This window comes from Chiloscyllium plagiosum, unplaced genomic scaffold, assembly GCF_037043375.1.
Source record: "Chiloscyllium plagiosum isolate Xiang-an unplaced genomic scaffold, Cpla_swu_hap1 HiC_scaffold_25, whole genome shotgun sequence".
Classification (NCBI taxonomy): Eukaryota; Metazoa; Chordata; class Chondrichthyes; order Orectolobiformes; family Hemiscylliidae; genus Chiloscyllium; species Chiloscyllium plagiosum.
Window position 1 is genome coordinate 45,974,379 of NW_028270163.1, and position 23,767 is coordinate 45,998,145.

A 23,767-nucleotide genomic window follows, 5' to 3' on the forward strand; every position below is an offset into this window, starting at 1 on the left:
AATCTCAGATTCGGCTCACTTTAGTCCAAATGGTTTAGAATCAAACTGTTTGCAGTGAATGTAAAGCAGCCTTAATTTGTGAAGTTAAATAGAAAAGATTATTTATGAGCAAATTTACCCTGAAAGAAGTGACGTTGGATAATGCACCCACCTGTACACACATACACACAAACATATGTGCAAGAGAACATTGCACTTTCACAAATAGTTAAAAAAGAATAGTTTGTAGATCACATGTTTGGTTCCTCACTGAAAAAAAAACGTAATTTTTGGGATTATTCTAGGCCACGCTTCAGTCTGAAATGTAGTTTACATGGGTACATCAGCTGGAGTCATATATCAAGATTGTTGCAGGACTTTGTCGAAGAGATGGAGGTTCAACCGGCTGCCAAGACAGCCCTCATAGCTTTTCTAGCCAGGTCATTTTTTTTATGGTTGGATTTGGAATAGGAATTAGGCTGGGAAACTTATAAAATGTAGATGCCGCCACCAACATTAAAAAATCCTGGTAAATCTCCTCTGCACCCTCCAATGCTTTCATGTCCTTCCTATAGGAGAAAGTGAGGTCTGCAGATGCTGGAGATCAGAGCTTAAAATGTGTTGCTGGAACAGCGCAGCAGGTCAGACAGCATCCAGGGGATCCTTAATCCTACCTGCCAAAGATTTCTCATGTCCTCTCCTGGCTCTTTTAGCTCTTTCTTTAGGTCCATCCTGGCCAAGTTGTAACCAAGTGTTGGTCATGTATGCATGGGAGAGAACATTCCAGTTGGATCACCATTTGGTGCCAGATTTGCTGGATCTTGCAAAGACTCTACTGGTGACACATCTCCAGAGATTTAAGGTGCTGTTTCAGACTTTCAAATCTCTGAAGCATATAGGGGCATGGGGATAAATTGTGCTGATAAACCTTGACCTTAATTTAAAATCACTTGCAGAAGGTTGAGTTGAAATATTGGAGGTAATGATATATTTCCCCATTCATGTCGACCTACATCAGATGGAGGCTCTAAGCTATAGAAAGTGGTCAACGTCTTTCAGGATCTACATTGTTACGCTGAAATTACCTACTGGTTCTTTAAAGTCTGTTCAAAAGGAGTAAAAGAGGATAGTGTGCTTCAATACATAGGAAATTTATTCACGTAATCAACTTCATATGCATACTGATGAGACTTTATACAGATGAGTCTCAGTGCCTTCCAGCTCTTCAGGAACTGGCGATGGTGGCATTTGAAGCTCTACCTTAGATTCCATGGCACTTCTCTCATGAACCCCAATCCGATGGTGAAGGTCCATGGTCACATTCTTGCAAACCCCTGCCCCATGATGAAAGTCCCATGAGCTGGAAGAAGTCTCCAATGTTAGTACGATTTTGAACCTGCTACTCGGTGTCATATCTGAGTTCCCAAACATTCCTTTGTGCAAAGATGTGCAGGTCAGGTGAATTGGCCATGGTAAATTCCCCATAATGTTGGGTGTGTTGGTCGGAGGGAAATGGGTCTGGGTGGGTTGCTGTTCAGAGGGTCGGTGTGGACTTTTTGGGTCGAAAGGCCTGTTTTCCCACTGTAGGGAATCTAATCTACTCTAATCTTCAAAAATAAGTCTGTATCTCTGTGTCTTTGCACAATAATCTGCTCCCAAGTCCAGCCAAGGACATTGCAGTTACCTTCCAGCCAAAACAAGCTGCTTTTAAACTAAGCCTGTTTTTCACATATTTTCCTTCAATTGCTTATTGCCATGTCAAGAATGTGGTGCTGGAAAAGCACAAGCAGGTCAGGCAGCATTCGAAGAGCAGGAAAATCGACATTTTCGGCAAAAGCATTTCGTCAGGAATTCACAGTCTCACCTCTAATCTCCAGCATCTGCAGTCCTCATTTTTGCCTATTGTCATTGTCAAATTAATCCTTAACAATGAACCCTTAATAATCTAGTTTGGTGATATCACTTTTAACCCTAACACTACAGGATCTCATAGAAACATAGAAAAAAGTGCAGCAGTTATGCCATTTGACCCTTCCAGCCTGCATTACCATTAAATATGATCATGGTTGATCATGCAATCTCGGTATCCCATTCCCACCCTCTCCCCATACCCTTTGAACCCTTTGGCCACAAAAGCCATGTCTAGCTCTCTCTTGAATACATCTAATGAACAGGCCCCCAACAACCTCCTATGGTAGAGAATTCCACAGGTTCACAACTCTCTGAGTGAAGACATTTTTCCTCATCTGAGTCTTTAATGGCTTACCCTTTATTCTTAGACTGTAAGATCTTGTTCTGGACTTCCCAACATTGGAAACATTTTTCCCTCATCTAGCCTGTCCAATCCCAAAAGGATTTTATATGTTTCTATATGATCCCCTCATTCTTCTAAATTCCAGCAAATACAAGCCCAGTGGACCCAGCCTTTCCTCATATGTCTATCCTGCCATCCCGGTATCAATCTGGTGAACCTTTGCTGGACTGCCTGAATGCGAAGAATGTCCTTCCTCCCATGAGGAGACTAAAACAGCACACAATATCAAAGTGTGGCCTCACCAAGACCCTGTCGAACTGCAGCAAGACATCCTTACTCCGATACTTAAATCCTCTTGCTATGAATGAGAGCATGCCATTAACTTTCCTCACTGCCTGCTGCACCTGCATGCCAACCTTCAGAAACTGTTCCACTGTGACACCCAGGTCTCATTGTACCTCACCTTCTCCTAAACTGCCACCATTCAGATAATAATCTGCCTTCCTGTTTTTGTGACCAAAATGGATAACTTCACATTTATCCCCATTATATTGCATTTGCCCACTCAGCCAATCTGTCCAAGTCACCTTGCAGCCTCTTAGTTCTCACTGCACACATTGCCACCCAGCTTAGTATCATCTGCAAATATTTGGAGATATGGCCTTCAATTCCATTGTCCAAATCATTTATGTATATTGTGAATAGCTGAGGTCCCAGCACTGAACCCTATGGCACTCCATTCATATCTGCCTACCACTCTGAAAAGGACCTATTTATTCAAACTTGCTGCTTCCTGTCTGCCAACTAGTTCTCTGTCCATGTCAATACATTACCCCTTTTATCATGAGCTTTAATTTTGCTTAGTAATCTCATGTATGGAGCCTTGTCAAAAGCATTTTTAAAGTCCAGATACACAACATCTACTGATTCACAGTTGTCTACTATACTGGTCACATCCTCAAAACATTCCAGAAGATTTGTCAAGTAAGATTTCCCTTAATGATCGACTCCAGCATTTTCAACATTACTGATGTCAAGCTAACCAGCCTATAAGTCCCTCCTTTTTTAAAGAGTGGAGTTACATTAGTTACTCTCCAGTCCATTAGAACTCTTCCAGAGTCTACAGAATGCTGGAAAATCATTACCAATGCATCAGCTATTTCTAGGGCCACTTCCTTAAGTACCCTAGGATGCAGAGCATCATGCCCTGGCAACTTATTGAGCTTTAATCCCATCCACTTCTCCAATACCATTTCCTGACTAATGAGCATTTCCTTCAGTTCCTCCTTCAAGTTTGACCCTCTGTCCTCTAGCATTTCCTGAAAATTATTTGTGTCCTCCTTACTGCAGCCAGATCCAAAGTATTTGTACAACTGCTCTGCCATCTCTTCATTGTCCATTATGAATTCACCTGATTCTAATTGCAATGGACCTATATTTGTCTTTACCGGTCTTTTTCACTTTACATACCTACAGAAGCTTTTGCAGTCAGGTCTTATGTTTTCCACAAGCTTACTTTTTTCCCTTTCTGAATTAAAATTTTTGTCCATCTCTGCTAAATTTTAAATTTCTCCCAGTCCTTGGGTTTGCTGCTTTTTGTGGCCAATTTATATGCCTCCTCTTGGGTTTTACACTGTTTCTGATTTCCCTTGTTAGCCATGATTTTGCCACCTTCCCTGTTTATTCTTTTGCCAGACAGGAATGTACAATTGTTGAAGTTCATTCATGTATTCTTTAAATGTCTGCCATTGCCTATCCACTGTCAATCCTTTACGTATCCTTGGCCAGTTTATCGTAGCCAATGCATGCCACATACCATCAAAGTTAGTATTCTCCTTGTCAAATAATACTCTATCATTCCACCAACACTTTTTTCACCTTCCTTGCTGCAATACTGTACTTTACCTTGAATAAACCACCATCAGTAATGGAGATAATTTACAGAATGAACAGAAACCTATTCAACATTCACCACCTTCAGTGATTCAGCTCCAGTATGCAAATGACACTGATGTGTACACTCACTCACAAACTGAAATTCAGATCATGGTTGAGTCTTTCTGTGAAGCATACAAGAAAATTGTCATTTCACCAAATGCTTAGAAAACTAAGGTTGGCTTTGCATCAGCAGACCATCATTGCACTAAAAATATTATACTATTGAGTATTAGATTGACAACAATTTTTTGTGGGAATGTATATGCTTGACAAAAATGGGATTGTAAAAACATTACAAATTGATCTTGCTGGCTAGAAACAAATGCTGGCAGGAAAAGACACCTGGAAAATGAAATAGGTGGATGTATGTCATCGATGCGGTCTCCTCTACATTGGGGAGACTGGACACCTTCTCGCAGAGCGTTTTAGGGAACATCTCCAGGACATCCGCACCAATAAATCCCACCGACCCGTGGCCCAACATTTCAATTCCCCCTCCCACCCAGCCAAGGACATGCAGGTTCTGGGCCTCCTCTACCGCCACTCCCTCACCATCCGACGCGTGGAGGAAGAACGCCTCATCTTTTGCCTTGGAACACTTCAACCCCAGGGCATCAATGTGGACTTCACCAGTTAATTTATTTCCCCTCCCTCCACCTTACCCCAGTTCCAACCTTCCAGTTCAGCACCATCCTCATGACCTGTCCTATCTGCCAATCTTCCTTCCCACCTATCCATTCCACCCTCCTCTTTGACCTATCACCTTCATACCCACCCCCATCCATCTATTGTATGCATTGCTACCTTCATCCTAGCCCACCCTCCTCCCATTTATCTCTCTACCCTGGAGGATCCCTGCATTCATTCCTGATGAAGGGCTTTTGCCCGAAATGTCGATTTTCCTGCTCCTCGGATGCTGCCTGACCGGCTGTGCATTTTCGCACTCTAATCTAGACCAGTGTGTCATCAACTATCAGGAGCTGTTTTAAAAGCAAACACATTGAGAAGAAAGGACTTAAAGGAACAATGTCTCATAATGTGATGGCTTGTACAGAATATAGAAGTTTATTATTTAACAAATTTTGGAATATTGTTTCTACATATTAATACTAATGCATACAAAAGGGAAGGGAAGAGAATATTTGTATATTACTTGTGTTTAATTCTTTGCAAGTGATGGGTATTAACTCAGGATTCATTTGATCCCTCTATGCAGATGCAGACTACACCTTTTACTGTGAAATTCAGAGGTGCATTAGAATTCTATCACTCAAATATGGGTTGCCAACAAACATTTGAATTGTGTCATATTGCACCAGTTGGCTGCATAGTAATCTAATAATAAATGCGGATATGGAAAATCTGAAACAAACACAGAATATTGGAGAAACTCAATGGGTCAGGCAACAACTGTGGAGAGAGAACCAAAGTTGCAGATAGTGAGGAAGGTTATCAATGGATTCAGCAGGACATAGACCTAGAACATAGAACAGTACAACACAGTAGAGGCCCTTTGGCTCTCGATGACCTGTTGTAAAATTGGACGGAAAAATGGCAGATTGAGTTTAGTACAGATGAGTGTGAGGTAATGCATCTTGGGCGATCAAATGTAAGAAGAAGTATGTAGTAATTGGCAGAATCCTTAGTAGCTTTGATATTTAGTGGGAATGTGGGGCATAACTTCAAAGCTCCTTGAAAGTGAATAAGGTGGTAGAGAAGGTGTATGTTGAGTTGGTGAATTGCATGCCTGAATTGATCAGGGCATTGAGTATATAAGGTGACAAGTTATGTTGTAGATGTGCAAAATTTTATTTGGCGTGCATAGAACATAGAACATTACAGCACTGTACAGGTCCTTCAGCCCACGATGTTGTGCCGAGCATTTATTTTAATCTAAGATCAACTTAACCTAATATCCCTCAATTAAATGCCATCCATGTGCTTGTTCAGCAGTCGTTCAAATGTCCCTAATGTCTCTGACTCTACTACCACCGCTGGCAATGCATTTCACGCACCCACCACCCTCTGCATAAAGAACCTATCTCTGACATCTCCCCCATACCTTCCTCCAATCACCTCTTGTGACAGCCATTTCTGCTCTGGAGAAATGTCTCTGGCTATCTCCTCTATCTATGCCTCTCATTACCATCTACATCTGTATCAAGTCATCTCTCTTCCTTCTTCTCTCCAGTGTGAATTCCCGAGCTCAATCAACCTATCTTCATAAGACAAGCCTTCCAATCCAAACAGCATCCTAGTAAATCTCCTCTGCACCCTCTCCAAAGCATCTACGTCCTTCCTAATAAAGAGGCGTCCAGAACTGGACACAATTTTCCAAGTGTGGTCTAACCAGGGTTTTATAGAGCTGCAGCAAAACCTTGCGGCTCTTAAACTCAATCCCCTTGGTAATGAAATCCAAAACACCATAAGCCTTCTTAACAACCCTATCGACTTGTGTGGCAATTTTGAGGGATCTATGTACATGGACCCCAAGATCCCACTGTTCTTCCACACTGACAAGAATCCTGTCTTTAACCCTGTATACAGCATTCAAATTCGATCTTCCAAATTGAATCACTTCGCATTTATCCAGGTCAAACTCCGTCAGCCACTTCTCAGCCCAGCCCTGCATCCTGTCAATGTCATGTTGTAGCCTGCAACAGCCACCTTAGTGTCATCGGCGAACTTACTATACCACCCTTCCACTTCATCCAAGTCATTTATAAAAACTACAAAGAGCAGAGGCCCAAAAACAAATCTCTGTGGATATCACAGGCCACTGACCTCAGAATACTTTCCATCTACTACCTTTCGCTGTCTTCTTTTAGCCAGCTAATTCTGTATCCAGACAGCCAAATTTCACTTCATCCCATAACTCCTAACTTTCTGAATGAGCCTACTGTGGGGAACGTTATCAAATGCCTTACTGAAATCTACACACATCACATCCACTACTCGACCATCATCAACTTCTCTCATCACATCCTCAAAGAACTCAATAAGGCTTTATGAGGCACAATCTGTCCCTCACAACGCAATGCTGACTATCTTTAATCAAATTATGTTTTTCCAAATAGTCATAAATCCTATCTCTCTGAATCCTTTGCAGTATCTTGCTTACCACAGACATAAGACTGCCTGGTCTGTAATTCCCATGGATTTCCCTATTCCCTTTCTTGAACAGAGGAACAACATTTGCCTCCCTCCAATCAGCCAGTACTACTCCCATGGAGAGTGAGGATGCAAAGATCATCACCAGAAGCGCAGCAATCTCATTCATTGCTTCCCGTAGTAACCTTGGATATAACTGGTCCGGCCCTGAGACTTACCTATTTTGATGTTTCTCAGGATTTCCAGCACATACATTTACAATATCAAACTGTTCAAGCCAATTAATCTGGTCCACGGTGTTCTCATTATCAACAAGGTCCCTCTCTCTACTGAATATTGAAGCAAAAAGCTAAATCAGGGACTTCCCTACCTCTTCAGACTCCAGGCACAAATTCCCTCCACTGTCCCGCTATTTCTCCACACTGCCAAAACTCCTGTCCTTAACCCTGTATTCAGCATTCAAATTTGATCTTCCAAATTGATTCACTTTACATTTATCCAGGTTGAACTCCATTTGCCACTTCTTAGCCTAGCCCTGCATCCTGTCAATGTCATGTTGTAGCCTGCAACAGCCATTGACACCACTGATCTTTGTGTCATCGGCAAACTTACTATATCACCCTTCCACTTCTTCATCCAAGTCATTTATAAAAACTACAAAGAGCAGAGACCCAAGAACAAATCCCTGTGGGACACCACTGGTCACTGAATTTGGAATACTTTCCATCTACTACCTCTCGCTGTCTTCTTTTAGCCAGCCAATTCTGTATCCAGACAGCCAACTCTCCCTGTATTCCGTACCTCCTAATTTTCTGAATGAGCCTACCGTGGGGAACGTTATAAAATGTTGATCAGCCCTACCCTCTCTCTGATCATTCTTTTATTCCTCATATGTGTGTAGGACACCTTTGGGTTTCTCTAATCCTTCCCGCCAAGGCTTTTTCTCGTCCCCTCCGAGGTCTCCTCAGCCCATTTTTGAGATCTTGCCTAGCTACCCTGTAATCCTCTAAAGCTGTGCCAGATCCTTGCTTCCACAACCTTAAGTAAGCTTCCTTCTTCCATTTGATGAGAAGCTCCTCTGCCCTTGTCATCCAAGGCTCCTTCACCTTACCATTCCTTGCCTGTCTTAGTGGGACAAAGTTATCTAACACTCACAACAAGTGCTCCTTGTACAGCCTCCAGATTTCTGTTGTGCCTTTCCCGTAGAACAATTGTTCCCAATTTGCACTCCACAGCTCCTATCTAATAGCAGTATAATTTCCCCTCTCCCAATTAAATACCTTCCCATACTGTCTGCTTCTATCCCTCTCTATGACTATGGTAAAGGTGAAGCAGTTGTGGCCACTGTCACTGAAATGCTCTCTCACTGAGAGATCTGAAACCTGGCCTGGCTCATTGCTTCGCACCAAATCCAATATGGTCTCCCCCTTAGTCAGCCAATCTACACTTTGAGTCAGGAATCCCTCCTGGATACACCTGACAAAATTGGTTCCAACTAGACCATCTGCACTAAGGTTTCAATCAATATTGGAGAAGTTGGCAGCACCCATAACAACTTTTTACATCTGCACCTTTCCAAGATCTGCTGTCCAATTTGTTCTTCCATATCTCTGCTGCTACTATAGAAAACACCCAAGAAATTGACTGCCCCTTTCCTGTTACTGACTTCCGCCCATACTGACACAGTAGACAAATCCTCTTCAACAACCTTCTTTTCTGCAGCTGTGATGCCATCTCTAATTAACAATGCTACTCCCCCTCATCTTTTACCCCTCTCCCTGTTCTTTTTAAAAGATCTAAACCCTGGAACATCCAGCAACCATTCCTGCCCCTGTGAAATACATGTCTCTGTTATGGCCACAATATCGTAGTTCCAAGCACTGATCCATGCTCTAAGTTCATTACTCTTATTCCTGTCACACCTTGCAATGAAACAGGCACATTTTAACCCATCTCTTTGCCCTAACACTGTGTATTCTTCCTGACAGACTCTGTGCATTCTATTTCTGCCCATTCAACAACTACCCTCTCCTCTGATCTGTAGCTTTGGTTCCCATCTCCCTGTCAAACTTGTTTAAGCTCTCCCAAAGTACTCTAGCAAATCTCCCGCCCAGGACATTGGTGCCCCTCCAGTTTAAGTGCAACCTGTCCTTCATGTACAGGTCCCAGCTGACCAGAAGGTACCCCAATGAACTACATATCTGAAGCCCTCTCTCCTGCACCAGCCCGGCAGCCCCATGATTAGCAGCACACGCTCCTTGTTCCTCACCTTGCTAGCAAGGCTCTGGTAGTAATCCTGTGATTAACACTCTGCTCGTCTTGCTTTTTAGTTTCCAACCTAACTCGATGAAATCACTTTTCAGATCCTCATCCCTTTTCCTAGCTATGTAATTGGTGCCAATGTGCACCACAACTTCTGGCTGCTCACCCTTCCCCTTCAGAATCGTGTATACTCGATCAGAGACATTCCAGACCCTGGCACCTGGAAGGCAACATAACTTCCAGGAGTCCCGTTTGTGACCACAGAATCTCTTGCCCGTTCTTCTCCCTATTGAGCCTCCTGCCACTTGCACTTTTCTATTCTCCCTTCTTCCTTCTAAGCCACAGAGTCAGGCTCAGTGCCAGAGACCTGGCCACTATGACTTTTCCCTGTTAGGTACCCTCCACAACAGTATCCAAAATGTTATACATATTATTGAGGGGAACAGCCACAGGGGATCCCTGCACTCTCTGCCTGTTCCCTTTCCATCCCCTGACTATAACCCATCTGTCTTTTTCCTGTACCTGAGGTGAGACATCCTCCCTGTAACTCCTCTCAATTACGTCCTAAGCCTCTTGAATGATCCAAAGTTCATCCAGCTCCAACTCCAGTTCCTTAATGCTGTTTCTGAGGAGCTGGAGTTGGGTGCACTTCCCACAGATGAAGTCAGTGGGGACACTAGTGGTGCCCCTTACCTCCCACGTTCTGCAGGAGGATCATGCAACTGTCCTGATATCCATTCCTACTGTTCTGAATTCCCAAATGGACTATTGAAAAAAAATCTAGTAAACTTACTGAATTGGCAACCAGAACTTTTTTTTGGTTCGAGGAGGAGGATGGTTGGGAGACACTACCTAAAGCAACCACCCATATATATTACCTCACTTACTCAGCAGTCCTGTGTCTGCTCCTGCTTAGCATGCACTCCATCTATTCACCACACTACAGGGAGGATGTGAAGGCTTTGGATGGGGTGCAAAAGAGGTTTACCAGGATGTTGACTGTATTAGAGTCTATTAGCAAGAAAGGAGCGATTGGACAAATGTGGATTGTTTTCGTCAAATCATTGGAGACTGAGGGTCGATATGAAAGAAGTATGCAAAGTTTTCAGAGGCATGGATAGGATGGAGGTTGAAACTTTATTGCTGGAACAGCACAGCAGGTCAGGCAGCATCCAGGGAACAGGAGATTCGACGTTTCGGGCACAGGCCCTTCTTCAGGAATGAGTAGAGAGTGTTCAGCAGGAGAAGATAAAAGGTAGGGAGGAGGGACTTGGAGGAGGGGAGTTGGAAATGTGATAGGTGGAAAGAGGTCAAGGTGAGGGTGATAGGTCGGAGTAGGATGGAGGCGGAGAGGTCAAGAAGAAGACTGCAGGTCAGGAAGGCGGTGCCGGGCTGGAGGGATCCGGCTGAGACAAGGTGGGGGGAGGGGGGGTGAAGAAACTGGTGAAGTCCAAGTTCATCCCCTGCGGTTGGAGGGTTCCCAGTCGGAAGATAAGACGCTCCTCCTCCGACCGTCGGGTTGTTGTGGTTTGGCGGTGGATGAGTCCAATGACCTGCATATCCTCGGTGGAGTGGGAGGGGGAGTTGAAATGCTGTGCCACAGGTTGGTTGGGTTGGTTCGTCCGGGTGGCCCAGAGGTGCTCTCTGAATCGCTCCGCAAGTAGGCGGCCTGTCTCCCCAATATAGAGGAGGCCACACCGACTGCAGCGGATGCAGTAGATGATGTGGGTGGAGGTGCAGGTGAATCTGTGGCGGATATGGAAGTTTCCCTTGGGGCCTTGGAGAGAAGTGAGGGGGGAGGTGTGGGCGCAAGTGTTGCACCTCCTGCGGTTGCAAGGGAAGGTGCCGGGAGTGGTGGTTGGGTCGGTGGGGGGTGTGGATCTGACAAGGGAGTCGCGGAGGGAGTGGTCTCTACGGAAAGCTGATAGGGGAGGGGAGGGAAATATATCCTTGGTGCTGGGGTCTGTTCGGAGGTGGCGGAAGTGACGGCGGATGATGCGCTGTACATGGAGATTGGTGGGGTGGTAGGTGAGGACCAGTGGGTTTCTGTCCTGGTGGCGGTTGGAGGGGCGGGGCTCAAGGGCGGAGGAGCGGGAAGTGGAGGAGATGCGGTGGAGGGCACCGTCGACCACGTCGGGGGGGAAATTGCGGTCCTTGAAGAAGGAGGCCATCTGTGTTGTACGTATTTTGAACTGGTCTTCCTGGGAGCAGATGCGGCGGAGACGAAGGAATTGGGAGAATGGGATGGCGTTTTTACAGGGGGCAGGATGGGAGGAGGTGTAGTCCAGGTAGCTGTGGGAGTCGGTTGGTTTGTAGTAGATGTCCGTGTTGATTCGGTCGCCTGAGATAGAAACAGAAAGGTCTAGGAAGGGGAGGGAGGAGTCCGAGACTGTCCAGGTGAATTTGAGGTCGGGGTGGAAGGTGTTCGTGTAGTGGATGAACTGTTCAACCTCCTCGTGGGAGCACGAGGTAGCGCCGATACAGTCATCAATGTAGCGAAGAAAAAGATGGGGGGTGGGGCCAGTGTAGTTGCGGAAGATGGATTGTTCCACATATCAAGTCTTCTTCTTGACCTCTCCGCCTCCATCCTACTCCGACCTATCACCCTCACCTTGACCTCTTTCCACCTATCACATTTCCAACTCCCCTCCTCCAAGTCCCTCCTCCCTACCTTTTATCTTCTCCTGCTGAACACTCTCTGCTCATTCCTGAAGAAGGGCCTGTGCCCGAAACGTCGAATCTCCTGTTCCCTGGATGCTGCCTGACCTGCTGTGCTGTTCCAGCAATAAAGTTTCAACTTTGATCTCCAGCATCTGCAGACCTCACTTTCTCCTGGATAGGATGGACAATCAGTCTTTCTCCCAGGGCAGAAATGTTAAATACTTGGGGCAGAGGTTTGAGTTTAGAGGGGAAAAATTTGAAGGAGATGTGTAAGGAAAGATTTTTAAACAGAGAGTGGTAGGTTCCTGGAACGCGCTACCAGGGGCAGTGGTAGAAGCAGATACGATAGCAATGTTTAAGAAGCAATTAGACAAACACAAGAGCAGGTAAGGAATAGAGGGTTACAAGTCATATGCAGGCAGATGGGATTAGTTTAGAATGGCATCCTGGTTGGCACAGACACTGTGAGCAGAAGGGCCTGTTCCTGTGCTGTACTATTCTATGTTCTATGATAGTGCTTCACAGCACAATATAGGATATTCTCGATTTCAAGATTATGTGACAGTTGCTCTTGTTGATACTGTCACGGATTGAAATCTGGGATGATATTTGAGATGTACTTATATAAGCACTTGAAATCTCAACATTTCAGACTATGGAAACGCTGAAAAGTGGGACTAATGTACATTTAGAGATGTTATTTTTATCAGTGCAGACTTAATGGACTGAACAGCCTGTACTATATGATGCTATGGTGATTTTATGATTATTGGGTAGACTGAACCGTCATACATATAATCAAACACCTTGGCTAGGGGAGCAATATGTTCTGGAGCCATGTCTTTAGTACAGTTGCCAGAAAGTGTCAGGACCCACAGCTTTTGCAGTATCCAGTGCCTCCAACTATTCCTTGATGTCATGTGGAGTGAACTGAATTGGCTGAAGACTGGTATCTCTGATGCTGGGAACCTCTGGAGAAGTTCAAAATGGATCATCCACTCAACCTTCATGGCTGAAAATTGTTGCAAATGCTCCAGGATTATCTTTTGTACTGATATGCTGGGCTTTCCCATCATTGAAGGTGGGCATATTTGTGGGGCCTTCTCCTCTAGTGTGCTATCTTAATTGTGCACACCATTAATGGCTTGATGTGACAGAACTGTAGAGTTTAGATCTGATCCATTTGTTCTGGATTTGCTTAGCTCTGTCTATTACTTCTTACTTATGCTGTTTGGCATGGAATCTGTACTGTTTTGCAGCTTTACCAGGGTGACACCTCTAACAACACTGAAGTGTTATGAAGCATAAGTTGACCCCTCTCTGATAACTAAAACTGCAACACCCAGAGAGGCTCGACTCACCTCATAATCTGTTAAAAGAAGTGATAAGGGGATAACCTACCTCTCACATCCCAATTTGTTATTAAGGAGTGGTTAGATGAAAGGAATGCCTGATACTCACCTTATAAGTAACAAGTAATGATTTAATTATTTAACCCTAACAGTGAACAAATTAACAGAATTACTAACAAAATGAACAATTTCTCCCTAAATAATAACTATTCCCTAACTGATCTAAATTCTACTGGTATACTGTTCCAATAAGCTCAAGTAATAAGAAAACTAAATTAAAACTTAAGACTATAAAAGTACACACAGCATGTGCCTTCTGTCTCTCCAGTCATAGACTCCGTTCTTCCACTGATCCTTTTATCAGGGATGTTTTCTCTGGGAATTTTCTATTCTGAACACTTCTGTCTGTCAAATTCTGGTGTCAGGAATATTACCAAAGAATGTCATGTACCTTTATGAATAGATGGTGCTTTTTTAGAGTGATAAAATTTCTGTGAGAGCGACATGTTTTCTCAAATGGCAGTTTGCTGTCTCTTCAGATGACAGTTGGCTCTCATCCCAATTGTCCAAATGCCCTTTTTTTTTTTACCTTTGATGATCTATTAATTTATTTATAATCCAATTGGTTCTGAATTGTCAAAACCACCAAATTTAAATTTAATAGGTTTGTGGTTGCTAAGTGCCCGGTTCAAATTTAAAACTTGTTGCCTTGGTAAAAATGGTGCTTCTACTGCGAATCATACAGCTTTTGTTACAAATGTTTCACTTCAAGTGTTCTGTGCACCTGCAAATGCACAGACGTCCTTTTTGAATCTCTAAGCAAAGAAAAGCACATCATTTTTTAAAGAGTCTATGCATTCCTTCCTCCAATCATTTGTACAAAAAAATTCAGCTTCCTGCCTTCCACTTCAGGAGTACTCTACACAATTTCATAACATCCTGTTTTGCAGCTTTATCAGGCTGACACCTCTAACAATACCCAAGAAACTTGGCACCATCAGAGATGTAGATTACTTGATTGGCACTAGGGCTTTTGCCCAAAATGTCCATTTTCTTGCTCCTCGGATGCTGCCTGACCTGCTGTGGTTTTCCAGAACTACACTCTCAATCATGTCCAAAACTATTCACTCCAATAGGGAGTGACCCACAGTAGCAACATTGCATATCATCCACAAGATGCACTGAAGAATTTCACCAAGAATCCTCAGAAGGTAGCTGATCATTAACACTTCGACCTAGAATGACAAGGATAGCCATACATAGGAACACAACTGCTTCTAAGTTCACTTCAAAACCACTTACCACCCTGGCTTCGAAATATATTGCTATATCTTCCATAGCATCCTAGAATTAAAATTTAGAAGTTAGGTTTAGAGGAAGACCAATGTTGACAGTATTAGGCAAGAACTTTCAAAACTTAAACATGTGTGGCTGGAAAAGCGCATCAAAGGAACATGCTGCCTGACCTGCTGTGCTTTTCCAGCCACACATTTTTAAGCCCTGATCTCCAACATTTGCAGTCCTCACTTTCTCCTCAGAACTTTCAAAACTTGATTGGGGATGGATGTTTGCAGGTGAAGAAATGGCTGGAAAATGGAAAGCCTTCAAAAATGAAATAACAAGAGACCAGAGACAGTATGTTCCTGTGAGGGTGAAGGGCCAGGCTGATAGATGGAGGGAATGTTGGATGACTAGAGAAATTGAGGTCTTGGTCAAGAAATAGAAAGAAGCAAATGTCAGGTACAGACAGCTGCGATCGAGTGAAACCCTCAAAGAATATAAAGGCATAGGAGTATACTTAAGGGAAATCAGGAGGGCAAAAATGGAACATGAGATAGCTTTGGCAAATAAGGTTAAGGAGGATCCAAAAGGGTTCTGCAAATACATCTAGGACAAAAGGGTAACTAGGCAGAGAATAGGACCTCTTAAAGATCAGCAAGTCTGCCTATGTGTGGAAGCATTGGAGGCGTGAAAGATACTAAATTAGTATTTTGCATCAGCATTTACTGTGGAGAAGGATAAAAAAGATAGAGAATGTGGGGAAATAAATAGCGACATCTTGAAAAACATCCATATTACAGAGGAGGAGGTGCTGGATGTCTTAAAACCTATAAGGGTGGATAACTTTCCAGGACATGATCACTTGGGAAGCTAGGGAAGTGATTGCTGGGTCCCTTGTGGAGATGTTTTTGTCATCGATAGCCATAAGTGAAGTGCTGTAAGACTGGAGATTGTCTAACGTGGTGCCACTACTTAAGAAAGGTGAAAAGGAAAAGCCAGGGAAATATAGACCAGTGAAGCCAACATCGGTGGTGGGCAAGTTGTTGGAGGAAATCCCTAAAGACAGGATGTTCATGTATTTGAAAAGGCAAGGACTAATTAGGGACAGTCAACGTAGCTTTGTGCATAGGAAATCATGTCTCACCACCTTGATTAAGTTTTTTTGAAGACGTAACAAAGAACACTGATGAGGTCAGAGTAACGGACATGATCTATATGGAATTTAGTAAAGCATTCAACAAGGTTTCTCATGGTTGACTGGTTGACTGGTTGACAAGGTTAGATCACATGGAATACAGGGAGAACTAATCATTTGGATATAGAACTGGCCCGAAGGCAGAACTTAGAAGGTGGTGGAGGGTTGCTTTTCAGACTGGAGGCCTGTGACCAGTAGTGTGCCACAAGGACCGTTGCTTGGTCCACTGCTTTTTGTCATTTATATAAATGATTTGAATATGAACATCGGAGGTATAGTTAGTAAGCTGCAGATGGCACCAAATTTGGAGGTGTAGTTGACAGCAAAGAAGGTTACCTCAGAAACAACAGGATTTTCATCAGATGGGCCAATGGGCTAAGGAGTGGCAGGTAAAGTATAATTTAGATAAGTGTGAGATGCTGCATTTTGGAAAGGCAAAGCAAAGCAGGACTTATTTACTTAATGGTAATGTCCTGCTGAACAAAGAGACCTTGGAGTGCAGGTTCATAGTTCCTTTAAAGTTGAGTCCCAGGCAGGCAGGATGGTGAGGAAGGCATTTGGTATGCTTTCCTTTATTGGTCAGAGTATTGAGTACAGGAGTTGGGAGATCATGTTGGGGCTATACAGGACATTGATTAGGTCACTTTTGGAGTGCTGTGTGCAGTTCTGGTCTCCCTGCTGTAGAAAGGATGTTGTGAAACTTGAAAAGGTTCAGGAAAGATTTACAAAGATTTTGCCAGGGTTGAAGGGTTTGAACTATAGAGAGAGGCTGAATAGGCTGGGGCTGTTTTCCCTAGAGCATCAGAGGCTGAGAGGTAATCTTATAGAGCTTTATAAAATCATGAGGAGCATGAATAGGGTTAGTAGACAAGATATTTCTGTGAGGTGTGGGAGTCCAAAACTAGAAGACACAGATTTAAGGTGAGAGGGGATTGATTTCAAAGGGACCTAAGGGCAACTTTTTCATACAGATGGTGGTACATTTATGGAACAAACTGCCAGAGGAAGTAGTGGAGGCTAGTACAATTACAGCATTTAAAAGGCATCTGGATGAGTATATGAATAGGAAGGGTTTAGAGGGGTATGGGACTAATGCTGGCAAGTGGGACTAGATCTATTTTGGATATCTGGTTCGCATGGATGAGTTGGACTGAAATGTCTGTTTCCGTGCCTTACATTTCTATGACTCTGTAACTCTATGGTAACAGCATTATGAGCCAAACTACACTAAATAGACTGCCGAAGTTGAAAAAGGCAGCTCACCATCACCTTTTTCCAAGACAACTAAGATGATCAACAAGTGCTAGCCCAGCCAGCAATATCCATATGCCACAAATTATCTTTTTTTAAATCAGAAATTAAGATCTTCTGTGGCATTCTCTGAAAGATGAACATTTACCTGAACCAACCTAATAGCATTTATCCGAACAACTTAATTTTTATAGTATAGAAACAATTTTCTCATTACATTGCAATTTTAAAAAATTCATTCAATGCATGTGGGTATTGCTGACAAGACCAACATTTATTTCTCATCCCTAATTGCCCAGAAAGCAATTAAGGCTCAACCCCATTGGAGTCACGTGTAGTCCAGAGCATATAAGGATGGCAAATTTCCTTCCTTAAAAAGACTTCAATAAACAGATGTTTAGTAAACAGACAATTGCTGTGTCGATGCCATTTGGCCAGGCTTTTATTTTCATTTTTTAAAAAGAAAAATTGAATTCACTTTTCACAATCTGCCAAAGTGGGATTTAAACACATGCCCCAATTGCAATTGCTTGAGATGCTGGAATATTATTCCAGGGATATAACATCTACACTATAACTATCCCTGAACTATTCCCACAGAGAAAAGAAGACTCTGCAAGACATCTTAGTGATGGAACAAATTCAATACCACTGGGTGATTTGTCATTGAATATCTTCTATTCAATAAAACTGTATCAGCTTTACCTGTATTAGTGAGATTGATTCAGTTTACTTGTATCAATCTCACAACATAATTATAGATAAGTAGTCATTTTATTGGTTGAAAATCAGAAGTTCATCTTACTTTTTGTTTTGAGCAGGTGCTATATTACATTAACACAATCACTGCATCTAATTATGGGTGGTGCACCAGCAGGACCTGCAGGAACAGGAAAAACAGAGACAACCAAAGATTTAGGGAGAGCTTTAGGCATAATGGTGTATGTTTTCAACTGCTCAGAACAAATGGACTACAAAGTAAGAAAAATACTGATTTGCTTGCAACTTTAAGGATGTGTGCCTATTTTCTCTGCGTGAAAATTTAGTCTAATCACATTTTCCTGCTTGATCTTAGTACACTTTATTTTTCCACAGACTTGTGTAACCACAGAATCTCACAAAACTAACGTCAAGATTCTGCTTCAAAAACAAAGATTTCTACATTTAATTGCTGTATATATACATATTCAAAATTTAAATCTTCTTGTTATTTTATTTCTGAACAGTGGAAACAATGTGTCATATAATTTATTAACCAGGAAATCACTAGTAAAAAGAAAATAACTTCTCAAGTCTCTCAGTAACCGCACATATTCAAATAACATCCTAGAAAATCTATCTTTCATCATTTCAATTGCTTTTATGTCCTTTCTATCAAAGCATATCAAATTCTACATGTTCAGATACAAAACCAAGGAACCCATTTGCCATTTTATTCACGTAGCATACCAAGATGCTGCTCCTCTTGTATTTTATGTAAAATCCTCCATTTTATGTTTTTTTCTTTGACTATTCTTATTTTTATTTCACATCTCGTTGTTATTTAAACATCAACCAGCACTGCAAATTTTAAGTTAGTTATAGGCTGAAGACTTTTTCACAGTTGTTGTTCGTGGTTTTGTATTCATGTTACAAAACAAAATGGAAACTGCTCCTCAGTTTCTAAGTTCAGATCATTTATATGTATCCCCAGTTACAGTGGACACCAATTACTCCAAGTTATCTTTCATCTTTATTTTATGCATTCAAAACTCCAAATATCTACATACTTCTGGATAACTCTTCCTTAATTCCATTAATTTTATCTTTGCTATAAGCCTATTAATACCTTTGAAAATCTCTATAAATCTTATCAAATAATTTCACTACCTGTTTAATTTGTTTAGAGTTCCATAAGATTTATGAAACGTGACCTGCAGTTTAAAAACCTCAGCTAAGCAATCCAGAATAATTCCTTTTTGTTCTAGTACAGTGCTTCACAAATTTTTTCTTATTGAGACTCCATTTTGATGCTCGAATGTTGCTGAGACTCCAGACCTGGAAGGTTGGTAAGGGAGAGAAAAGCTGTTTTATCCACAGTTTTTTTAAGCCAAAAACATTGACTTTCCTAATACCATTTTAGGTAGGATTCATGCCTACAATATTCTGCAGTTACATTTAACTTGTATTAAAAAAAAAGACTGCAAGATTTTAAGAGTCCCTGCACCTTTTTCTCAATTTATGGAATGTGATATTTGCTGACTGAGTGAGCATTTGTTTCTCGAGGGCAACCCTGGTGAGCATGAAACTTGCCAGATTAAATACTATGTGGAAATAATGCACCTTAACAAGAAGAGTGGAGGACCTGAATATTATTTATGTGGAGGACGTCTGCAGAAAGCGACATCACAGATGCATTGGCAATCCTTGTGCATAAATCACAAAAGATTGATATGCAAGTTCAGCAGGTCATACGAAGGCAAATAGAATTTTGGCCTTTATTTCAAAGGAATGAAGAATAAAAATAGGGAAGACTTTATAAAATTTTCTGAAGTGCAAGGCACTAGTCAGACCATAGCTGGAACACTGTGGATAGTTTTGGGCCCTTTATCTAAGAAAAGATATAATGGCATTGGAGGCAGTTCAAAGCAGGTTCACTCAGATGATGTGGGTCTGTCATATAAGGAAATTTGTGTCGGTTGAGTCTGTATGCATTGGAGTTTAGAAGAGTGAGAAGCAACCTTTTTAAAACATCAAGGATTCTAAAGGAACTTGACAAGATGAAGGTGAATAGGTTGTATCCCCTTTTTTACATTACATTACTTACAGTGTGGAAACAGGCCCTTCGGCCCAACAAGTCCACACCGACCCGCAACCCACCCATTCCCCTACATTTACCCCTTTACCTAACACTACGGGAAATTTAGCATGGCCAATTCACCTGACCTGCACATCTTTGGACTGTGGGAGGAAACCGGAGCACCCGGAGGAAACCCAAGCAGACACGGGGAGAACGTGCAAACTCCACACAGTCGGGAATTGAACCTGGGTATCTGGCGCTGTGAGGCAGCAGTGCTAACCACTGTGCCACTGTGCCCTTGTAGTTGAGTCTATGGCCAGAGGGCATACTCTTGGAATAATGTTTACAATAAAAATGAGGAGAAATTTCTTCACTTGGAGGGTAGTGAATTTATGGATTTTATTAACCGCAGAGAGCTGTAGAGGTTGGGTTAAGTATATTCAGGACTGAGATAGACAGGCTTTGAAGCAGTAAATAAATCAAGGGTTATGGGGGAAAGGGAGGAAAATGGACTTTACGATTACCAGATCAGGTATGATCTCATTAAATGGAAGAACAGACTTGATGGGCTTAAAGGCTGCTTTTTCTCCCATATGTTATGTTCCAGGTAACCTCAGTATTCCGTTAGGGAGAGACTTTTTGGAGATTGACCCAGGGACACTGAAGGAACAGTGATTTACATCCAAGTCAGAATTGTGAGTGGTAGTTTTCCAATGAATCTGCTGCCCTTGTCCTTCTAGATTTAATAGTTCATGGGTTTGGAAGGTGCTGTCTATGGAGCCTTGGTGAATTTCTCCAGTGCATCTTGTAGATGATACACCCTATGAGTGTTGGTGGAGTAACACCCTATGAGTGTTGGTTGGAGCTCCACTTTCGAGACAATTGGGGAGTATTCCATTACAATTTTGATTTATACTTTTTATTATGGACAGACTGTAGGAAATCAACAGGTGAGTTATTTGTTGCGGAATTCCTAGCCTCTGACCTGTTCTTATAGCCACATTATTTATATGATTAGTCCATTTCAGCTTCTCATCCATAGTGATTTCCAGTGATGTGAAATTCTGGAATGGGCAAAACATGCTTACCTAGCCAGTTCACCCCATAAATGAACTTTAAAAATACAGGAAGGCCCTTAGTGTTTGGTTGGAGTTGCATGTCAGATATTGCTGCATAGGAGCCCACTGTAGTGATTGTAATGAAGTCAGCCAGGTGGACCTCATAGAACTTGAACTCCCTGGTTGGGCCTGTTAATCTGGTCCGATCAGTAGCCCTCAAAGACAGACATAAACAGGAGTTTCACTCTGAATGCTGGCTCTGAGGGAGCTGGATCAGTGTCAAAGACTCTCATAAAGGGTAAATAAAGGGTGACTTGTGACAGGATTCCAATTTCTGTGGAGTTGTTTCAAAGGCAGTGAGAGAAAAGCACAGTCCTGAAGAAATTTGCTCGCAGAATCATCTTTGAGTTGAGGTAAACATTTCTGGCATCATGCCATTATTTGGGAAGCTTGACTCATTTGATCCTGCCATAGAAGACAGGGCCCAGTATGTGGAAACAATGTGTTATTTTTTCCAGGCAAATTACATTGGGGCAGATGAAAAGCAATGAGTAACTCTCCTGACAGCTTGTGGACTTGCAGATTATTAAGAGCCTAACTTCCCCTGAGGCACTAGATACTAAAAACTTTTAAACATTGACAGATTTACTTAATGAATATTATGAACTGCAAACCTTCCCTAATACTGAGATGTTATTGATTTTATTTAGCAACTCAAGAACTGGGGAAACAATATTGGGATTTTTGACTAGGTTAAGAAGACTTTTGGATATAGGTTTGCTCGCTGAGCTGAAAGGTTCATTTCCAGACGTTTCATTACCCTACTAGGTAACATCTTCAGTGGGCCTCAGGCGAAGCAATGCTGAAAAGTTAAGAAGACTGTCAGAGGCATATGAGTTGCAGGATATTCTGATGAGAGTGGACACCCTCACCGGTCTGACTGGGGAATGCCACTCGGGTGAAGGCTATTGCGTAGCCTCATTCAGGACATATCCTGGACAGAAGGACCTTAGGTCAGTCCACAGCAAAATCTGAAAACAAAACCAAGCCTTGGCTAAGCAGTTAAAATTTTCTTCAGCATCCTGCTGGAAAGCTGTTGTAGGTGTGGACTTGAGACAGCAAAAGAGTCCCACCGGACCTGAATGTAGTAAAAGTTACAGTCCAGCATCCAGGACAAAGCACACCTTGGAAGTCCATTCACATGTGGTGTGGAACATCCTAATCTGAACCAATCAAAATAAAAGTCTGCTTAAATGGTCACTCGATCCTAATGGAGATTGATACTGGCACAGCCATCTCAGTGATCACAGAACCAGTCTTTAACATGTTCTGCTCTAGACCCCAACCCTTAAGTTTGTGTAAGACCTTGACAGACTGATAACCTATACCGGGGAACATTTACAGATTAAGGATACAACTTTGGTTCTGGTCTCTTATGGTCCAGTTACGATTGATTGTATTAAAAGGCTTTAGCCCAAGCCTGAAGGGGCAAAATTGGTTGAGAAGGATTCACCTTGATTGACTCAACATTTTTTGATTAGAAAATGGTTGCCTGAGGGAAGTCCTTATTAAATACCTGGAGGATTTTCAGGAAGGTCTAGGAGCTATCAAAGGAGCCAAGACCACCTTGCTTATTGACCAGGAAGCAAATCTATGAGTCTTCATGGCCTGCCCTGTACCATTATGGGCAAAAGTCGAGGCAGAAATCAAATGGCTGGAAAGTAAAGGAATCATCAACCCAATCCAGTTTGTAGAATGGGCAGCACTGGTCATACTGATTTTGATGCCCTACCTGTCAGTTTGCCATTATGAGGATTTTAAACAAATGGTAAACTGCTTTTCACAACTGGATAAATACCCAATCTCTCACATAGAGGATTTATATGCAAAACTGGCAGGGTGGCTATCATTCAGGAAGCTGGACATGAGTCGTGTGTACTTGCAATTATGGTTAGACAAGGGTTCCCAGAAGTAATACTACAGAAGTTAATACCTATAAAGGTTTGTACCAATACAGGAGACTGCCATTTGGGATATTGTCAGCCTGTGCAATTTTTCAGCAGATGATAGAAAGCATTTTATAAGTTCTACCTCAGGTTCACCATTTACCTAGATGATGTGCTAATAACAAGGAAGACCATGAGGAGCACTTAAAGAAATTGGATATAGTCCTTAAATGTTTCTCCCAGGTGGGCAGATGCCTTAGAAAGGAAAAATTTGTTTCAGGCAATCTAAATGACCTACTTGGGCAGAGTCAACAAGACTAGGTTATACCCATTGGAAGATTAAGTGAAGGCAATCAAAGGTGCCCCAACTCCCATGTCTGAATCCATATTATCGATCTTAAGAGATTGAATTTCCAGTGTTGAGAGTATTAAAACAAAGAGCTCATGAAAAGAGTTTAAATCTATTCTTGGATCCACCTTAATTTCAGCTAAGGAACTTGCAAGTCTAGATTTTCATGACTGAATTTGAGATCGCTGGCTCTTTGTCCCAATGCTTTATTTATTTTTAGGATATCTAACTCTCACCATTCATACCTTATCACCCACTACCCCCATTCTAAGCCTAATTTAAAAGCCAGTTCATTCCCACCCACTCCCATGGCCTCTGTTACCAACTCATGTCCAAACAGCTTTGTCGCCC

At 42.3% G+C, this 23,767-nt stretch overlaps 1 protein-coding gene across 1 annotated transcript in view; it reads left to right on the forward strand.

Annotated features, from left to right (window-relative positions):
* LOC122562216 (dynein axonemal heavy chain 17-like) overlaps positions 1-23,767 on the forward strand; it is a 471,020-nt gene that overhangs the window by 207,971 nt on the left and 239,282 nt on the right. The window contains exon 35 of the mRNA XM_088000362.1: positions 18,106-18,262. Coding sequence (XP_087856488.1) covers positions 18,106-18,262 — 157 coding nt within the window. The remainder of the gene's footprint in view (positions 1-18,105; positions 18,263-23,767) is intronic.